Source organism: Chlorocebus sabaeus, chromosome 21 (genome assembly GCF_047675955.1).
Source record: "Chlorocebus sabaeus isolate Y175 chromosome 21, mChlSab1.0.hap1, whole genome shotgun sequence".
Lineage (NCBI taxonomy): Eukaryota > Metazoa > Chordata > Mammalia > Primates > Cercopithecidae > Chlorocebus > Chlorocebus sabaeus.
Window position 1 is genome coordinate 60905460 of NC_132924.1, and position 17849 is coordinate 60923308.

The 17849-nt window shown below is 39.5% G+C and overlaps 1 protein-coding gene across 5 annotated transcripts in view; it reads right to left on the bottom strand.

Annotated features, from left to right (window-relative positions):
- The window catches only part of AKAP9 (A-kinase anchoring protein 9), a 171501-nt gene extending 155012 nt beyond the window's left edge, over positions 1–16489 (bottom strand). For all 5 annotated transcript variants that reach the window (XR_012090367.1, XM_073009135.1, XM_073009134.1 and 2 more), the window contains exon 1: positions 16194–16489. Coding sequence is in view for 4 of the 5 variants with exons in the window: in XM_073009135.1 (XP_072865236.1) it covers positions 16194–16241 (48 nt within the window). In the remaining variant the exon portion in view is untranslated. The remainder of the gene's footprint in view (positions 1–16193) is intronic.
- Between the last annotated feature and the right edge of the window lie 1360 nt (positions 16490–17849).

Below are 17849 nucleotides of genomic sequence, written 5' to 3' on the forward strand. Positions count from 1 at the left end.
GATTACAGGCTTGAGCCACCGCGCCCGGCCCAAAAAATGTTTTCAAGTCAACGTGGTGGCTCATGCCTGTAATCCTAGCACTTTGAGAGGCTGAGGTGGGCATATTGCTTAAGCCCAGGAATTCGAGACAAACCTGGGCAACATAATGAAACCTTATCTCTACAAAAAATACAAAAATTAGCCGGGCATGGTGGCGCAGGCTTGTGGTCCTAGCCACTTGGCAGGCTGAGGTGGGAGGGTCACTTGAGCCTGAGAGGTGGAGAATGGAGTCAGCTACTACATTCCGGCCTGGCTGACAGAGACCCTGTCTCAAATAATAATAATAATAATAAATAATAATAATAATGATGATGATGATGTTTTCAAAAAAAATCTTAATGAGGGAAAATGCTCTCAACATAAACTTGGGTAAAAAAGAACAAAACTGCATATATAAAGATTTAAGTAACGTTTTACTTATGCATAGAAACAAAGAATAGACAATAACAAACTATTCAAAATCATTACTTGTAGGTTATAACACAACAGGTAATTGTTTTTCTCTTTGAATGATCTTTACTGCCTGACTCCCTCACACAACTCTAAAGAATATTCACTAATAAAATTATCATGGACCCATATGCTAACATCACTATTTTTTAAAGGATATATACAACTACATACCTACTAGAAATCTTATCCCTAAAGAGAAAGAAAGTGCTGTTTAGATGCCACCTATCTCTGCAGCATTTTATAGTCATCTCGGTTACTGCTAACAATGAACAGTGAGAAGAATGGCATTTTGCCCCAACGTTATCTACCCTAAGCATATTATTAAGTTTAATCCCATTAAAAATAAACAACAAATTAACACCGCACAGTTTATGTAAAGAAGAATGCCCAAAGCAAGGTATATTTGTAACAGACACTCTCTAACAGCATAAAATGCATGCCAGTTTACCATCTGAGGTTAACTCATTTATAAACCTATATTATACATTATTCCCTTTTATATGGATATATTTTTGCAGGAAATATTTGCTAAAAAATAAAAGAACTGCTGCATCTAGTCAGTATAGTGGTCCATGTTGATGGACATCGGGTATCCAGCATCCATCATCAACTCCCATGGACATCTGTGAGATATCATTTATGTGATGAAACCAGGCATGTAATAAACACATGAATATCAGTTTGCTTTTGACTTCACTCCCTCTTCTTACTCTATTCCTGAACATAGTCACTACCCCAAGGACTGAAGGACCTTGGGATCATGATCTCTGCATATCTCTAAACCCTTGGCACGTGCTGTACATCGTAACAGAAAAAAAATAGCACAGTGGCAGTATTTATAACAGTAAAAACTGGAAACAACCCAAATACTTACTGACCTCACAATGGATACCGATGTAAATTTCTATAATGGAATACTATGCGGAAGTGAACATGCTCTACATGATACTGAACAAAAGGCAAATCACTGATGACTTCATATACCATTAAGTTCAAGCACAGGAAAACGAATATGTTGTATGTGTACATAGATGTGGTATAGAAAAGCAAGGAAATAAACAAATTCAGAACTATAGGTACCTCAAGTGAAGGGTTGGGATGATATGAGGAAAGGTTTCAAATATATTCATATGTGTATGCTTCTTCAGCAGGGTGATAGGTATAGAGGTGTTCTTTTTATCATCAGTCTTTATTTTATACATGCATTTCACATATATTCTTTTGTAGAAGAAACATTTAAGTATAAAGTATGTAGAACTTCCTTCTGAGGGAACTAGCCAGTGCTCATAGCTTCTCCCATCCATGACACCCCTGCCTCTCCTCCCACCCTAAGTTTGATAAGGAAAGAAAGGTCAATCAGTTAGATTCTTCTCTTAGAATTAGGGAACAAGGAGGTAATAAAGTTGTCCAGAAAGATAACATGAGGAGATTCATCTTATATAAAGGATTCTAAAAGGAGTGCATCATGAAATAATCATATCAATCTACAGATACTCCTAAAATCATCTATAAAGTACAGTTTACATAATCAACCTACTAAACATGTTACAGACTATAAAACGCTTCTCTTCGTATCCAACACAGTCAATTTTCCTTCTGGCATTGAATCATCCCTATTCCTTCAGTTCCACACCAAGTAAAGTAGCTGGCTTAGAAGAGGTCATGAGGCATAATCACAGTGTTGTAGAATCAAGTAAAGTGGCTGTGTTAGTGGGTCCTAAAGTTTACTGCTCACCGGGGATCTTTACAAAAAATAGTGAGGGTTGACACCCCAGATTTTCTGATTTTGGTATGGGATGTAATGTAGGCATCAAAAATTTGTAAAGCTTCCCTGGTGTTTCCTATATGCAGCAAAATTTGGGAGCCTCTAGGCTCGATGATTACTCTGTAAGTAGATGTGTTTCTATATTTATATAATTTTTATATTCCCCTTCTTTGTTCTTTTTAAAGTATATTTAGTAGAGCTGGGCAGTGGCTCACGCCCATAACCCCAGCACTTCAGGAGGCTGAGGTGGGAGGATCACTCAAGCCCAGGACCAACCTAGGCAACACAGTGAGACCCTGCCTCTATAAAAAATAATTGGGCGGCCGGGCGCGGTGGCTCAAGCCTGTAATCCCAGCACTTTGGGAGGCCGAGGCGGGCGGATCATGAGGTCAGGAGATCGAGACCATCCTGGCTAACACAGTGAAACCCCGTCTCTACTAAAAATACAAGAAAATTAGCCGGGCGTGGTGGCGGGCGCCTGTAGTCCCAGCTACCCGGGAGGCTGAGGCAGGAGAATGGCGTAAACCCGGGAGGCGGAGCTTGCAGTGAGCCGAGATCGTGCCACTGCACTCCAGCCTGGGGCACAGAGCGAGACTCTGTCTCAAAAAAAAAATAATAATAATAATAATAATAATTGGGCATGGTGGCACGTACCTGTAGTCCCAGTTACTTGGGAGGCTGAGGTGGAAGGATTACTAGAATCCAGGAGGTTGAGGCTGCAGTGAGTCATGATCATGCCACTGCACTCCAGCTTAAGTGACAGAGTGAGACCCTGTCTCAAAATAAATAAATAAAGGTATATTTAGTAGGAAACAATTCCATTTGCTAGAACAGATTTGGAGACTCATCCCATAATTTTGGTCATGTGCAAACTGATATGTAGGCAAGGAAGCTGATCTACAAAGAGAGGAGTATAACATATTGTGAAAGTGAGAGAAAAAAAATGATGGAGAGAATGGCACCAGTTTCCAATGGCTTTTCAGTTTCCATGAGGCCCAGCTATACTCTGAACTTCCTCTGAAACCTCCACATCTTTACAATTACCCTCTCTTTTCTCTCCTTTACTTAACTGGGTTTTTTTTGTTGTTGTTTTGGAACAAAAGAGCCCTACTAGAATTAGATTGCTTACACTTGACTATTTTAATCAAGTAAATATTTTATGTTAAAAAAGAAACATAGTGGTTTTCATTACTTCATTTGTACAGCAATAACATATAACTGCCACCTGGTGGCAGCATACCTATCTTAAGATGAGATTTTGTGTGTGTGTGGGGGTGGGGGGTAAAGAAATAACATTAGAGGTTAACCATGACAAACACACATTCTTTAACAGTTTTCCACTACTTTTAGGATAACATCCACAACATTTTAAATGTCATATGTGGCTCCTCATTATCTGATCCCTAGTTCTCCAATCCCATTTTCTGTTATATAGCTTAATCCTCTATACTCCAGAATGACAATAATGATGATAATGACTGACACTTCTTGAACACTTCTTACAAACTGACGATGTTCTAAATGTTTTATACTTATCAGTGAATCCTCACAACAACCCCAAGTACCAAGGCAGGTACTATTATTGTTCTCATTTTCTAGAGGAGGAACAGAGGAAGAGAGAGGTTAAGTAAATTCCTGATGTCAAAAAACTAGTAAACGGCAGAGTCAGGACTTGAGCCTAGATGGTCTGGTTCAGTCCAACCTCATAACCACTACAATTATCAATTCAAAATCTTTGAAAAATTCCATTTAGATGTATAATAAGGAACTTATAATATAAAATGTACAAAACTGATTTCACAATCTTGCCTAAGTCAACAACTGAAACCCTGACCACATTTTTCATAGTAGTAAATATTTGTTCTCCATGCTCACTATCCTTTACCTTTCAGATCCAGCCAGTCACCAAGTTCTGCTGATTTTACCTTCTATATATTTACTGATGTATCCCCTCTGTTCCTGCCTCACTGTCTGTCATTTGTACTTTCAACAGTCTCGTAAATGGTTTTATCCTCCTCAACCTATCCTCCACACAGTTGCCGAATATGTCTATCAAAAATGCAAATCTAGCTAACCATATTATTCCCCAGCTTAAACACTCATCAATAAGCCAGGTGGGGTGGCTTATGCCTGTAGTTCCAGTTACTCTGGAGGTTGAGGCAGGAGGATTGCTTCAGCCTGGGAGTTCAAGGCTGCAATGATCTATGATCACGCCACTGCACTCAAGCCTGGATGAAAGAGTGAGACCCTGCCTCTAAAAAAATACATAAAACACAAAAACACCCCTCATTAATAGATTCTCACAAAATACGGGATAAAATTCAATCTCCTTAACATAGATTCAAGGATCTTCAAGATGGAGCCCTAGCCTATAGTCTAATTTCTTGCCACATCTTGCTAATAGCTTTATACTCCAATAATACCAAACAAGGTAGGTAATACAATGCCTTCTCCAAAACAAGTCAAATGATTCCACATCTCTGTGCTTTTTCTATTTTGTCTCATTCTTCTGAAAGCTTCTACTCACCTTCCACTCCCTTCTCACCTGGGCAGTTCCTCCCCATCCTTTAAGGCTTCATTCAGTGTTTATCCATCCAGAAAGCCTTTCCTAACTGCTAAGATGGAATCAGATATCCCTCCTCTGTGTTTTTCATGGACCCAGAATTATATTACCCATCGTGTATTTATAATTATCTCTTTACATCTCTGCCTACTAACTAAATAAAGCTTATGCTTAGCAGGGTCCATGTCTCTAACATCCTATAGTCTTAGCAAAGTGTCTAGCAAGTAGTAAGTGCTCAATCATATTTACTGAGTGAGTAAATAACTCCCTGTACTTCACTCTGAATACTTAACTTACTATATTGTGATTGACTTTCTACTCTACTCGAATGTGAAAGTATCAGAGGCAGGCTTGTGACTTTATCTCTGAATTCCCACTGACTTGCATAAAGTAGAGGCTTGAGTAAATATTAAGTTATCTAGGATTTGATCTGAAAGACTGAAAAGAATGGAGTAGAGGATTAACAAAAGGAAAAGGGTGTTTTAAGATGAACCCAGTGACAATATATAGGATGAACCAGAGAAGATGAAGTAGAGGCAAGGAAACCAAATAGATGAGGGAATGTGGGCCTGAATCTATTCAACTGCAATATTAGAATTGAAAGAAAAAGGTTAAGTGTGAGACAACTTTTTTATTTTTTATTTATTTTATTTTTTATTTTTTATTTTTTGAGACAGAGTCTCACTCTGTTGCCCAGGATGGAGTGCAGTGGCGCGATCTCAGCTCACCGCCAAGTGTGTGAAACAAATTTTTAATTTAAAAAGTAGGATTTGGTTATGAGTGTATAGAATAAAGGGACATAATCACAGAATAATTCAAAGGATTTTTTAACCAAGATGCTTTCTGAATATATTAGTAAGTATAAACTAAACTACTGAGCCTAGAAAATATCATGGTGCATGAGACAGAAAAGAGAACATTAGCTGGGAGTGGTGACTCACACCTATAATCCCAGCATACTGGCCGGCCAAGGGGGGAGAACCGCTTGAGCCCAGGAGCTCAAGACCAGCCTGAGCAACATGGCAAAACCCTGTCTCTACAAAAATTTTAAAAATTAGCCAGGCATGGTGGTGAGCCCCTGTAGCCCCAGCTACTCAGGAGCCTGAAGTGAGAGGATCAACTGAGTTCAGGAGGTCGAGGCTGCAATGAGCCATGATCATGCCACTACACTCTAGCCGGGGCAACAGAGTGAGATCCTGTCTCAAAAATGAAAGAAAAGAAAAAAAAGGGTGAAAAAGAAAATAGAGAGAAAGAGAGTGAGATAGAGAAAGAAAGAAGAGAAAGCATAGAACAATAAAAAAATTTAAGTACAAATCCTAGAGAAAAAGTAGACAGACTTTCCTGCCATACAATTAAAATCCTGAGGCCTATTAAAATTACCTACCTTATCTCACCCTTTGAATTTATTAAAAAACTACATATGCTTTTCACTAAAAAAGAACTCTAATTTTCTTTTTCTCAAATTTTATTATAAAAATTATGAATGGTTGTTTAAAGTGGAAAAGTGAGAGTTCTCTTGTTATACGAGTCATTAGAAATGCTCAGATATGAATTTTCATTGTGAAAGGAATTTATACAAATTAAAATTAAATATTATTTTGGCAAGTATAAAAAAATTCACACCAAAAGTATTTCCAATATTTTTAAGTTGTATATGAATAGATAAGAGAGCTTCTGTAACTTTCAGCCAAAACTCATTACTTCATACATAAACTCCCAGTAGATATTTGCTAATGCAGTTTTAACATAGTTTCTTTTCTAATAACTTGCCATTTAGAAGAAGATCTACTAATTTATTTGGCTCTCAAGAAACCAATATATATATAGTCAAGAGAATATAAATGGCATAAGAATTAACTGAGATCTCTGCCTCATGCCCACTGCAATCCTTACAAGGTCTCCTTCACACACAAAATTTGATTCATGATACATACGGAGAACTACTATTCTAGTTATAATTGATCCCTGTCACTATCTTCTCTGGGGAAACAACTAATAAGGCAATACTAACTTGAATAAAAGTGAGACCCTGGGCCGGGCGCGGTGGCTCATGCCTGTAATCCCAGCACTTTGGGAGGCCAAGGTGGGTGGATCATGAGGTCAGGCGGTCAAGACCAGCCTGGCCAATATGGTAAAATCCCGTCTCTACTAAAAATACAAAGAAATTAGCCAGGTGTGGTGACGTGCACCTGTAGTCCCAGCTGCTGGGGAGGCTGAGGCAGGAGAATGGTGTGAACCCGGCAGGCAGAGCTTGCAGTGAGCTGAGATCACGCCATTGCACTCCAGCCTGGGTGACAGAGCAAGACTCCGTCTCAAAAAAAAAAAAAAAAAGTGGGATCTTGGAGGAATAAATACAGCCTAATCACAGAGCCCACAATGAGCAATCCTATTAAACAACAAATTCTGTAGTGTGTTCAGTACTAATAGGGGAGCCTAGATTTTATATCCTATTAGTTTTTCAGAGATCTGTAAATCAGAGAACCTATGAAAACAATCTTTATAGATTAGAACTTTGTATGGTAAAGTTGAGTATAGTTCTGAATCATCAAAACAATAATCTTGGGGGCTTTAAGAAATGATTTCTTAAAAGGGGGAAAAACCCTTAGACTTACGGAGAAACGTTCAGACCACACAAAAATCTCGGAGAACAGTAAACCACAATAAGAATCATAACTCTGATGGTAACTGAAAACAAACACTACATTGTTCATGAACAAGGAGGAAAAAGGAATTTTACATAGTACAAAAGAATCTATAAATTTAAACAAGAACCTAAGCAAAACTACTCCTGAAATAATATTAAATTTTTGAATACTCTAAATATTGAACACTTTTGAATACTGTTAAACCCATGCACAAATCAACCAAAGCTTTATGCAGTGCACCTAGAAGGGCACTAAGTGTTGTAAGTTACATTTTGGTGATGACTAAGATAAAAAGTAAAAGGGGTATCAATATGGTAACAAAGACATCTCATACTGGTGAAGTAGCTATAGATCTGCCATGTTCACATACTAAAATGACAGGTCTTTTTATTTTTGAACACTAAGTTACTTTTTTCTCACAGTGTAAATGGATTGGCAATGATCAAGCCAAAAATCCAACAGGTGCCCCTTTGACCAACTGCATGCACTTGTAAAACAGCTGGTCATGGAATGGAATGACTCACTGGCCAACAAAGAAATCAAACTTCAGCATCATGCTCTTATCAACTCACCAAGAATCTATTATTCAAAGGAAGCAACAATTTAAATTTTGGCAAAGCCCAAAAAGCCTAAAAAAAAAAAAAAAGGAAGGTAATCCCACTGGGGATATGTATTTCTACCCATTCCTCTCTGGCACTTGAGTGCACACGCTCTCTCTCTCTCCACAAATATAGAAAGGATATATATATATAGATAGATATAGATATAGATATAGATATAGATATAGATATAGATATAGATATAATTAATATTAGATAAAATAAGTTGGTAACAACCCAATTAAAAAATGGGCAAGGGATATTAACAGACATTTCTCTAAAGAAGATCTACAAATGGGCTGGGCGCAGTGGCTCATGCCTGTAATCTCAGCACTCTGAGAGGCCGAGGTGGGCAGATCACCTGAGGTCAGGAGTTCAAGACCAGTCTGGCCAACATGGTGAAACCCCATCTCTGCTAAAAACACAAAAAAATTAGCCAGGCGTGGTGGTGAGTGGCTGTAATCCCAGCTACTCAGGAGGCTGAAGCAAGAGAATTGCTTGAACCCAGGAGGCAGAGGCTGCAGTGAGCTGAGGTTGCGCCATTGCACTCCAGCCTGGGTGACAAGAGCAAAACTCCATCTCAAAAAAAAAACCAAAAAAACAAAAAAACAAAAAAAAACTATAAATGGCCAAAAAGCACATTAAAAGATGATACTTAACATCATTATTTACTAGGAAAATACAAACCAAAGCCACAATTAGAAACCACTTAATACCCTCAAGGATGAGTATTAAAAACAAACAAACAAACAAACAAAAACCAGAAAACACAAGTGTTAGTGAGGCTATGGGAAAACTGGAATGTCTCACACATTGCTGATGGGAATGTAAAATGGTACGGTCGCTATGGAAACAGTCTGACAGTTCCTCAAAAAGTTGAAATATAACTACCATATGACCTTGCTCAATTCTACTACTAAGTATATCCCAAGAGAAATGAAAACAGGTACTCAAATACATCCATACAAATGTTCATAACAGCACTATTCACAATAGCCAAAAGGTAGAAACAACCCAAATGTCTAGAAATGGATAAACAAATTATGGTATATACATACAATGGAATATTATTCAGCCATAAAAAGGAAAGAAGTACTGATATATGCAACAAAATGGATGAACCTTGAAAACATACTACGTGAAAGAAGTCAGACACAAAGGGTTACATATTATATGATTCCATTTATATGAAATATCTATAACTGGTAAATTCAGAGAGTGTGTTGGTGATTGTTAGTGGCTAGAGGGAAGAAGCAATGAAGAATATCTGCTTGATGGGCACAGGGTTATAGACATGAAAAAATGTTTGGGAAGTAGATAGAAGTGGTAGTTACATAACATTGTGTTAAGCCACTGAACTGTTCACTTCAAGATGGTTAATTTTTCTTACGCGTTTCACCTCAATTAAAAAAATAATTATAGGTTCTTTATATCTAGCACCTAGAGAACTCAAAAAGCTCCCATTATTTCATTTAGCCTTCAAAACACCTGTTGAGATACACATCATAAGATTATTCCAATAGAAAATAAAGCAAAGAATTTGTGATCATTTAAATAAATGCTTGCGGCCAGGCGCGGTTGCTCACGCCTGTAATCCCAGCACTTTGGGAGGCCAAGGCGGATGGATCACAAGGTCAGGAGTTCGAGACCAGCCTGGCCAATATGGTGAAACCCTGTCTCTACTAAAAATACAAAAACTAGCCAGGTGTGGTGGCAGGCGCCATAGTCCCAGCTACACGGGAGGCTGAGGCAGGAGAATAGCTGGAGCCTGGGAAGCGGAGATTGCAGTGAGCCGAGATCGTGCCACTGCACTCCAGCCTGGGCGACAGAGCGAGACTCCATCTTGGCGGGGCGCGGGGGTGGGGGTGGAAGGGGCGGAAAAAAAAGCTTGCTAAGTGAAAGTTCATAGCTGCAGTCGTAGGCGTTCAAAAATGTTGGTTGAACAAATGAGCAAACAAATGTCTCCAAAGTCCTAATGCCATTTCTACCAGGCCAGAGAGCAATATTATAAATTCTCTTTCTCCCTCTCTCCAGCACACACACACACACACACACACACACACACACACACACACATACATGCACAGACACACACACACACACCCCAGATGCCAAACCGCTTTTATAAATAAGTTTTGAAAAATTCCGCAGCTTTTTCAAATTAAAGTTTTTAAATGAATGTTAACCAATTATATAAAGTGACTAACCTTAATTTTAGTGGAATCTTACTAAGAAATGAATATAAACAATGTCTCTTATTGTTTAACAATTTATCATAACCTTTTCGAGCTATATTAGAAGAAATTCACTTACATTTCAATATTTAGTAGCCTATAATAGACATTTTGTAGTCATAGTTTTTACTATGAACCTTTTTATTTATAAAATGAGAGGTGTTTTTGTTTGAAAAAAATTTTTGTTCTGTTCTTGTCATATTTCAATCAGTTGGATGTATCCTATCTTTTTCACTTCCTCTTTCCATGAGCTATCATTCAACTTTCAGTTTCACTGACAGGGCATCACATTCCTTCCTCCACATTCTCTCTCTAAACACCATGTTTTGCTTCATTCCGACAAAGCCTGAGCTGGGTGCAGTGGGTCACACTTATAATCCTGGCACTTCGGGAGGCTAAGGCAGGAGGATCGCTTGAGCCCAGGAGTTCAACACCAGCCTGGGCAACATGGTGATATCCAATCTCTACGAAAAATTTTTAAAAATTAGCCAGGTGTGGTGGTGCACATCTGTAGTCCCAGGTGCTCAGGAGGTTGAGGCAGAAGGATCAATTGAGCTCAGGAGGTCGAGGCAGGCTGCCACTGCATCCTGGACAACAGAGCGAGACCTTGTCTCAAAGGAAAAAAAAAAAGCCTGAAGGTCATGAATTAGTTTTAAGTCATAGGCAATGTACCATTGCCACAATAAATGTTGATGAAGGTTATCAAACTGCTGCATCTACTCTGAATGCTAAGTAAGCTCTGTCACATGTAAGTATAAAAAACTAGAATGCTTAAAACAGGAAGGGAAAACACTTTCTTAGCTGTGGAACACATTATCTGAAACATGGAAAGAACAGTTTTACACCATAACCAGCTCTGTCTATCACAGTGGAAACAGTAATTGAAAAGTCCTGCTATCAATAATCCATACACAGCGTGCATGAAGCACCATCCTTTTTTTGGTACACAATTGGAACTACTCTTCACACTGAAAATGCTTGTTAAACAAAAGTCATGTAATTACAAATTACTGAATATAATAGGCAATAATTTTTTATTCTTCAGCAAATAATGCCCATTATATAAAATACTGAATAACCTAAAAAAAGTATACCTAATGCAAATTTACAAGAGTAATAATTTTATATTAAATATACAACTGTCCTCTAATTCTGTTCACTTAAATTACAATACTTTCTTTACGGGACATGAATAATTATACTTGGGAAAAAATGAAGTCATTTAAAGCAGAGTTAAAATAGTTTGGTTCAACACAAGGACAACCTACATAGTGCCATCCCTGTCAAAACACTGTAGAGGGAGTTAGCCTAGCTCTGAAAATATTTACTTAATACATAATGCAGTAATGTCTTACATCTCCCAGGGTCATGCTTCTTGCAACATCAATACTGAGGAAATAGCTGAGACCCAATAGTAAACCAAAATAACCAACAAGCAGCAGAAAAACTAAATTGCCCTAAAGTCCATTGGGCAAGCTCCACTGGTCTCCGTTTTTGTTTTGGTTTGTTTTTTTGAGATAGAGTCTTGCTCTGTCATCCAGGCTGGAGTGCAGTGGCACAACCTCAGTTCACTGCAAATTCCACCTCCTGGGTTCAAGTGATTCTCCTGCCTCCTCCTCCCCAGTAGCTGGGATTAGTGCCTGCCACCACGCCCGACTAATTTTTTATATTTTTTAGTAGAGACGAGGTTTTGCCATGTTGGTCAGGCTGGTCTCGAACTCCTGACCTCAGGTGATCCACCCACCTCGGCCTCCTAAAATGCTTGGATTACAGGCGTGAGCCACTGCGCCCTGCCTGTTTTGTTTTTTATACTTTTTTCTTTTTAGAGATGGGGTCTCATTGTCCAGGCTGGTCTAGAACCTCTAGGCTCAAGCGATCCTCCCACCTCAGCCTCCCAAAGTGTTGGGATTACAGGTGTAAGCCATCACACCCCGCCTAAGGTCTTTGTTTTTTTGTTGTTGTTTTCTTTTTACATAGTATTCTATCAAGCTCAGTTCTGGGTTTACTTGTAGCAAACCTAAAACAGCAAATTAGGAAAAAAGGCAGCTGAAGAGTAAAAGCATTCCCATAGCAATAAGAACTAACAGCAAGGAAAGAAGAACAACAAAAATAGAAAGGAGATCTATAAAATGTCTAACAGTATAATCCCAACTATATAATACACTCTGCACTGAAATAACAATTACAATTCCAGACCTACACTAAAATAGGAAACATAAGTTATTCTATGCCTCATTTTCCTGTTCTGGATAATGGTCAGACACTAAAACATGTGTTTAATATAATGTATTTGATAAGCCTTCATGGTTTTTAAAAAATGGCATTTGAGGCTGAGTGCAGTGGCTCATGCCTGTAATCCCAGCACTTTGGGACATCGAGGCAGGCAGATCACTTGAGGGCAGGAGTTTGAGACCAGCCTGTCTAACATGGTGAAACCCCATCTCTACTAAAAATACAAAAATTAGCCAGGCGTGGTGGTACATGCCTGTAATCCCAGCTACTCGGGAGGCTGTGGCAGGAGAATCACTTGAACCTGGGAGGTGGAGGCTACAGTGAGCTAAGATCGTGCCACTGCACTCTAGCCTGGGAGACAGCCTGTCTCAAAAAAAAAAAAAAAAAGAAAAAAGGCATTTGATCCTTCTTTTCTGGGCATAAAAGAGATATATTGTATCAATAATTTGGAAATTACTAAAAGTGTAAAGAAAATTAAAATTGTCTATAACCCACAACCCAGAGATAACCACAATTTATATCTTGGTGCTTCAGGTGTCTTGATATTTAAACATGTACATATACCTTTTTCTGGTAACTTTTTTCTTTTTAACCTGGCATTATTTGTGGGCATTTTCTGAACTCAAAAAGTCTTTGTAGAATTATTTTAAATACCACAATTTATTAACCCATTATTACAGATTTGGGGTAGTATAAAATATTTTATAAAGTATACTATATATTATGCCGCATACATGACAAGCTATTTAAGAAGTCATCATTTATAAGGTTTAGACACAGAAAGGGAATTTTTCAATGGAACCGTTTACCAATAAATTACCCCCCAAAAGATTTATAACTTGTGGTTTGTGAAACTAGATTATCAAATACAATACTTAAATCCAGTGAACAAATGAGACATTTGGAGAATGAAGTCTCAGATAAACTTTGGAAAATGATCATTTAAAGTTGTTTCTGATACTAGCAATATGGAATTCACATTAAGAGAATTCTAGATTACTGTTATTAAATTACAACCATGCTAGTAAAGTAACACTTATTAATGACTCAGTAATCATTCTGCTCATTCATTAAGCAAATACGTATGAATAACTACTATTTGAAAGGCATTATATTACCGTGCATTAATATCAATAGTAAGAGCCTTATTAGTAATTCTATAAATTGAGATCATAGCATTTAAAACACTTTAACAAAACCTGGAAAAATATCCCCCAAATCCCACTGCAGCTCATCCCTCTTTGTACTTATCACCCAGAGTCTGTCTCTCCCACTAAACAGTGAGCAACTTGAGAGCAGACACTGTCACCACCTCTAGGTATAAAATGGGGGTTCAATATAGGTTTGCTGAATGACATTATAATCCAGAGTTTTTCAGTTCTAATCTGAAAGCACACGTTTATACAAATGAAATAATGTATATGCTATTTTTGATAATGCCCTTTTCACACTATTTTTCATATTCCTAGCAGTCTTCATAATCTTAATGGCTTTAAAATATTCCATCATGTTTATATAACTTAGAAAATGATTCTCTTCATGTTGTCTTTAAAAGTTATTTCCAGGGTTTTTTTTGTTTGTTTGTTTGTTTTTTGTTTGTTTTTTGAAACAGGATCTCATTCTGTTGCCCAGGCTGAAGTGCAGTGGCATGATGATGGCTCCCTGCAGCCTCGAACTCCTGGGCTCAAGTGATCCTCCCACCTTAGACTCCCGAGTAACTGGGAATACATATAGGCGCACACCACCATGCCCAGTTATTTTTTTTTTTTTAATTTTTTGTGGAGTCTATGTTGCCCAGGTTGGTCTTGAACTCCTGGGGTCAAGCGATCCTCTCGCCCCAGGCTCCCAATGTCAGCATTTTTATATTGTATAGTTAACGTTGCAGCAAACATACCTTGCCTTACAAGTCTCATAGATTTATATCTTACTGGAAAAAGGACTAAATTCTAAAAGAAGATAATCTTTTACAACAAAAATTCATCTTAAACATGTTGGTTTTTACCCCATATGCAGAATTTTGAAAGACAAAGAAACACACAAAGAAACTAGAATTGTATTTTGCCAAATCAACTACAACTGCAAGCAATTTAAATAAATCCTCTATTATGAAATGTGTATGTCCAAAGTAAACCATGTTTTGTAGGACTGCTTCACATATATTTAGGAAAGATATTTCTGGGGGCAGGCAATAAAAATTCTGAGGTAACAGACAAATAAGATATCTAATTAGATCTTCAGTGCTTTTGGAGGGGGCACACACTTCATCTCCACTACTTCCTTAGATGCACAGAGCTTGCTCAGCCCCTCAGATTGCACAAGTGTAAGCGCTTGGGCTTCTAAAGGTACCCTGATTACCCTTTCCCACCATTTATAGATTCGAAAGTAAAAATTTACCTGGCTATATACAAGCATTTAGATCTTGACCTTAAATAGAGGGATCCTATAAGAAAGTCAACTATATTTTAGAAATATGAAGCTAGTTTTTACATTTATATTCATTTAACAAACTTGTGTTGAGCTTCTATCACTGCATCTCTGCGGTATGGCCCTTCATTGATAATAAATCACTAACCTGGGTTCCTTTGTTTATGTGCGGAGAAGAGAAAAGAAAGGAAGATAGGAAAAACAGTTACCTGTAATACAATTTTTTGTCCAAGTATGATTGCTAACAATTATCTCTAAAAAGAATGTAATCTATAAAAGAAGACTTCATTGAAGGGAGGAAGGGGGCTTTTGAGCCCAGACAAAATACACGCTCAAATATGTAATTTTTAAAAGAAATATGCTACGCAACTTATATTTTGTATATGTTAAATTTCTCATGAAGCCCAATGAACGATGCCTCTGTATAATTGTGTATTGTATTGTTTGCTTTACAGGCTTTTCCATACACGTACACACACATATACACACACGCACACGCATAATCACGATTCGCCAGAGAGATATATAACAACTAAATTACTTAAAGCAGGAATTCTATAGGTGTTACTAGGCATATGGAACCTTTCGGTCCCCAGAAGTTCCATTCACAGACTGCATTAACATTCCATACGACACAAAAGCGCATGCCATGACAAAGACCTTCAAGTACAAACATACAAAGACAGGCTTCTAAAAACGCCCCTAAAGCCAAGTTCACAGCTGGCACTTGTGGCACACACAAGCCACTGCTGAGACAGCTGTCACAGGCCAATCACACACACCCAAGAGTGCCAGCGTGCCACCTAAGGAAGACAAGCCGATGATCAGCGCACAAATCCCCAACCCAATAAAGAAAAGCCCTAAATCCCCACCCTGGAAAACACAATGCCTGCACCACCCAGAAAACTCCTTAAAAAATGAAAGGTCGGAGGTTTAGAAGCAACTAAACACTAGTTTACAGCAATACAGTAAAAGGGGAGTTTTATTTGGACATTCACGAGAAAGAAGGCACAACATTCAATCCTCACGGAAGTATTATCAGCTAGCTAGCAGCACAAGGCTTTGTCCCCCAATTGGAAAAAGGGGAAAGGAGGAGGGCGAGGACAGATGCAGACCCTGCAGCACCTCCCTCTCCGGCAGTGCACTGGGGCTGCGGCGAACTCAGCTTCCCAGACCCCCTCCCACCCCTTGCTAGCCATCGCCTCCCACCGCAGGCCCAGTTGCCTCGGGCTCTCCTACCTTGGCTTTGCCGGCTTCCAGCTTCTTCTGTCTCTCCTCGTCCTCCATGGCCTCTGCAAGGAAGGCAGGGGAAAACAGGGGTTGAGGGGTGGTTGGGGAAAGGTCGGTTTCGACGGAGGTGGGACAGCAAGCTCCGCAGCCCAGAGAGCCCAGCCAGGCCGGCGCTCCCCCGCCCGAAGTGGAAACAGTCTCGGCGCTCACTGGCGGATAGCCCTCAGCCGCACGGGAAGCGCCGTCACGGCCGCCGCCGCCGCCATCTTCGTCTCCACGTAAACACACGGCGAGGCGGGAGGGGCTGGAACGTCTGTCCGCGCAGCCGCCTCGCAGGCAGGTGCGTCTGGGGTCCCGCCCCTGCCCAGCCCTCCGGGGTCAACCCCCGCCAGGCCTGGGACCGGCCTCCGACCCGCGAGGATCCCGCCGTAGGGAGCACCCTTCTCGCACATCAATGGCTCGCAGGTGGCGGCCGAGCTGAGGGGTAGAAGGGACGGAATGTGCCAGAGGCTCCTGGCCGGACCCCCACCCTCCGTCCGAGGAATCCAGTGCTATTAAAACATGAGTTTTTTGTTTTTTGTTTTCTCCTTCAAGTTACAAAAATAACACACCTAATGGTGAAATTGGCAAACACCTAAAAGCTCCAATGGAAAAGTTCCAGGGGTGGAGGGTGGTGGGGGGGCGGACGCCAGTTTTTCTACCTACGTTAACTCCTCGACTCCCAAGGAATTAGGAGAGGAGCTAATTGCTCTTGTTACTTCCTTAGCCTGAAAAGTCCCTCCCTCTTCCCTCCACTGGTTCCCACTCAATCTCCGGTTCATCCTTCTAGTCCTATCGCACACGCTGCCTCCAAATGGCTTTTCTGACCTCCTGTTCCCTCCACGGCAACCGAGACATATCCAGTCAAAACGTACTCCCCTCCCCCGACTCCTTCGGGCTTCCCTTTAACAGTAGTGTTCTGAAAGGAGCCTGAGCTTCAGAACCTAGGTTAGGGACAATGCCAGACTACACCAACTTTCTAGCTTTAATGACAAGTTACCTATCCTCCCTGAGCCTACCTGGAATTTTTGGAAGGGTTGTTAATATATGTAACTGCCCTGGCATATTAAAACGTTCTTAATGTCAGCTTTATTTCTCCTTGGACTTCCTTTATGTACCCTATTAAAATAGGGTACCCTGCACCATATTTTAATAATTTGTGTGCGTCTTAGTTCAGCTCATACTCCCAGCTCCTTGATGACAGAGAATCATCATGAGTCTTGCTCATCTTGGTTTTACTAAAATGACCAGCACAGAACTCTACACTCAATAAACACTTTTTGGATTGAATTGAGCAGTGTTTATAAATTTAGCATTACTATCTCCTTGTTTCCCCTACATGTGCTCCCTCGATCCTTTGTATTCTTCTCCCTACCCTCCAACGCTCAAATCCATTCCTGGAGTGAACTACACATTTCAATGTCTCTGGTTGATTACTCAGGTTTCATATTTATGTGCGGAGAAGAGAAAAGAAAGGAAGAGAGGAAAAACAGTTACCTGTAATACAACTTTTTGTCCAAGCATGATTGCTGACAATTATCTCTAAAAGAATATGTATATAAAAGGAGAGACTAAAGACCTAAAGTCTACTACAAACTGAAGATGAGTTTTAAATAGCCCTCGTTT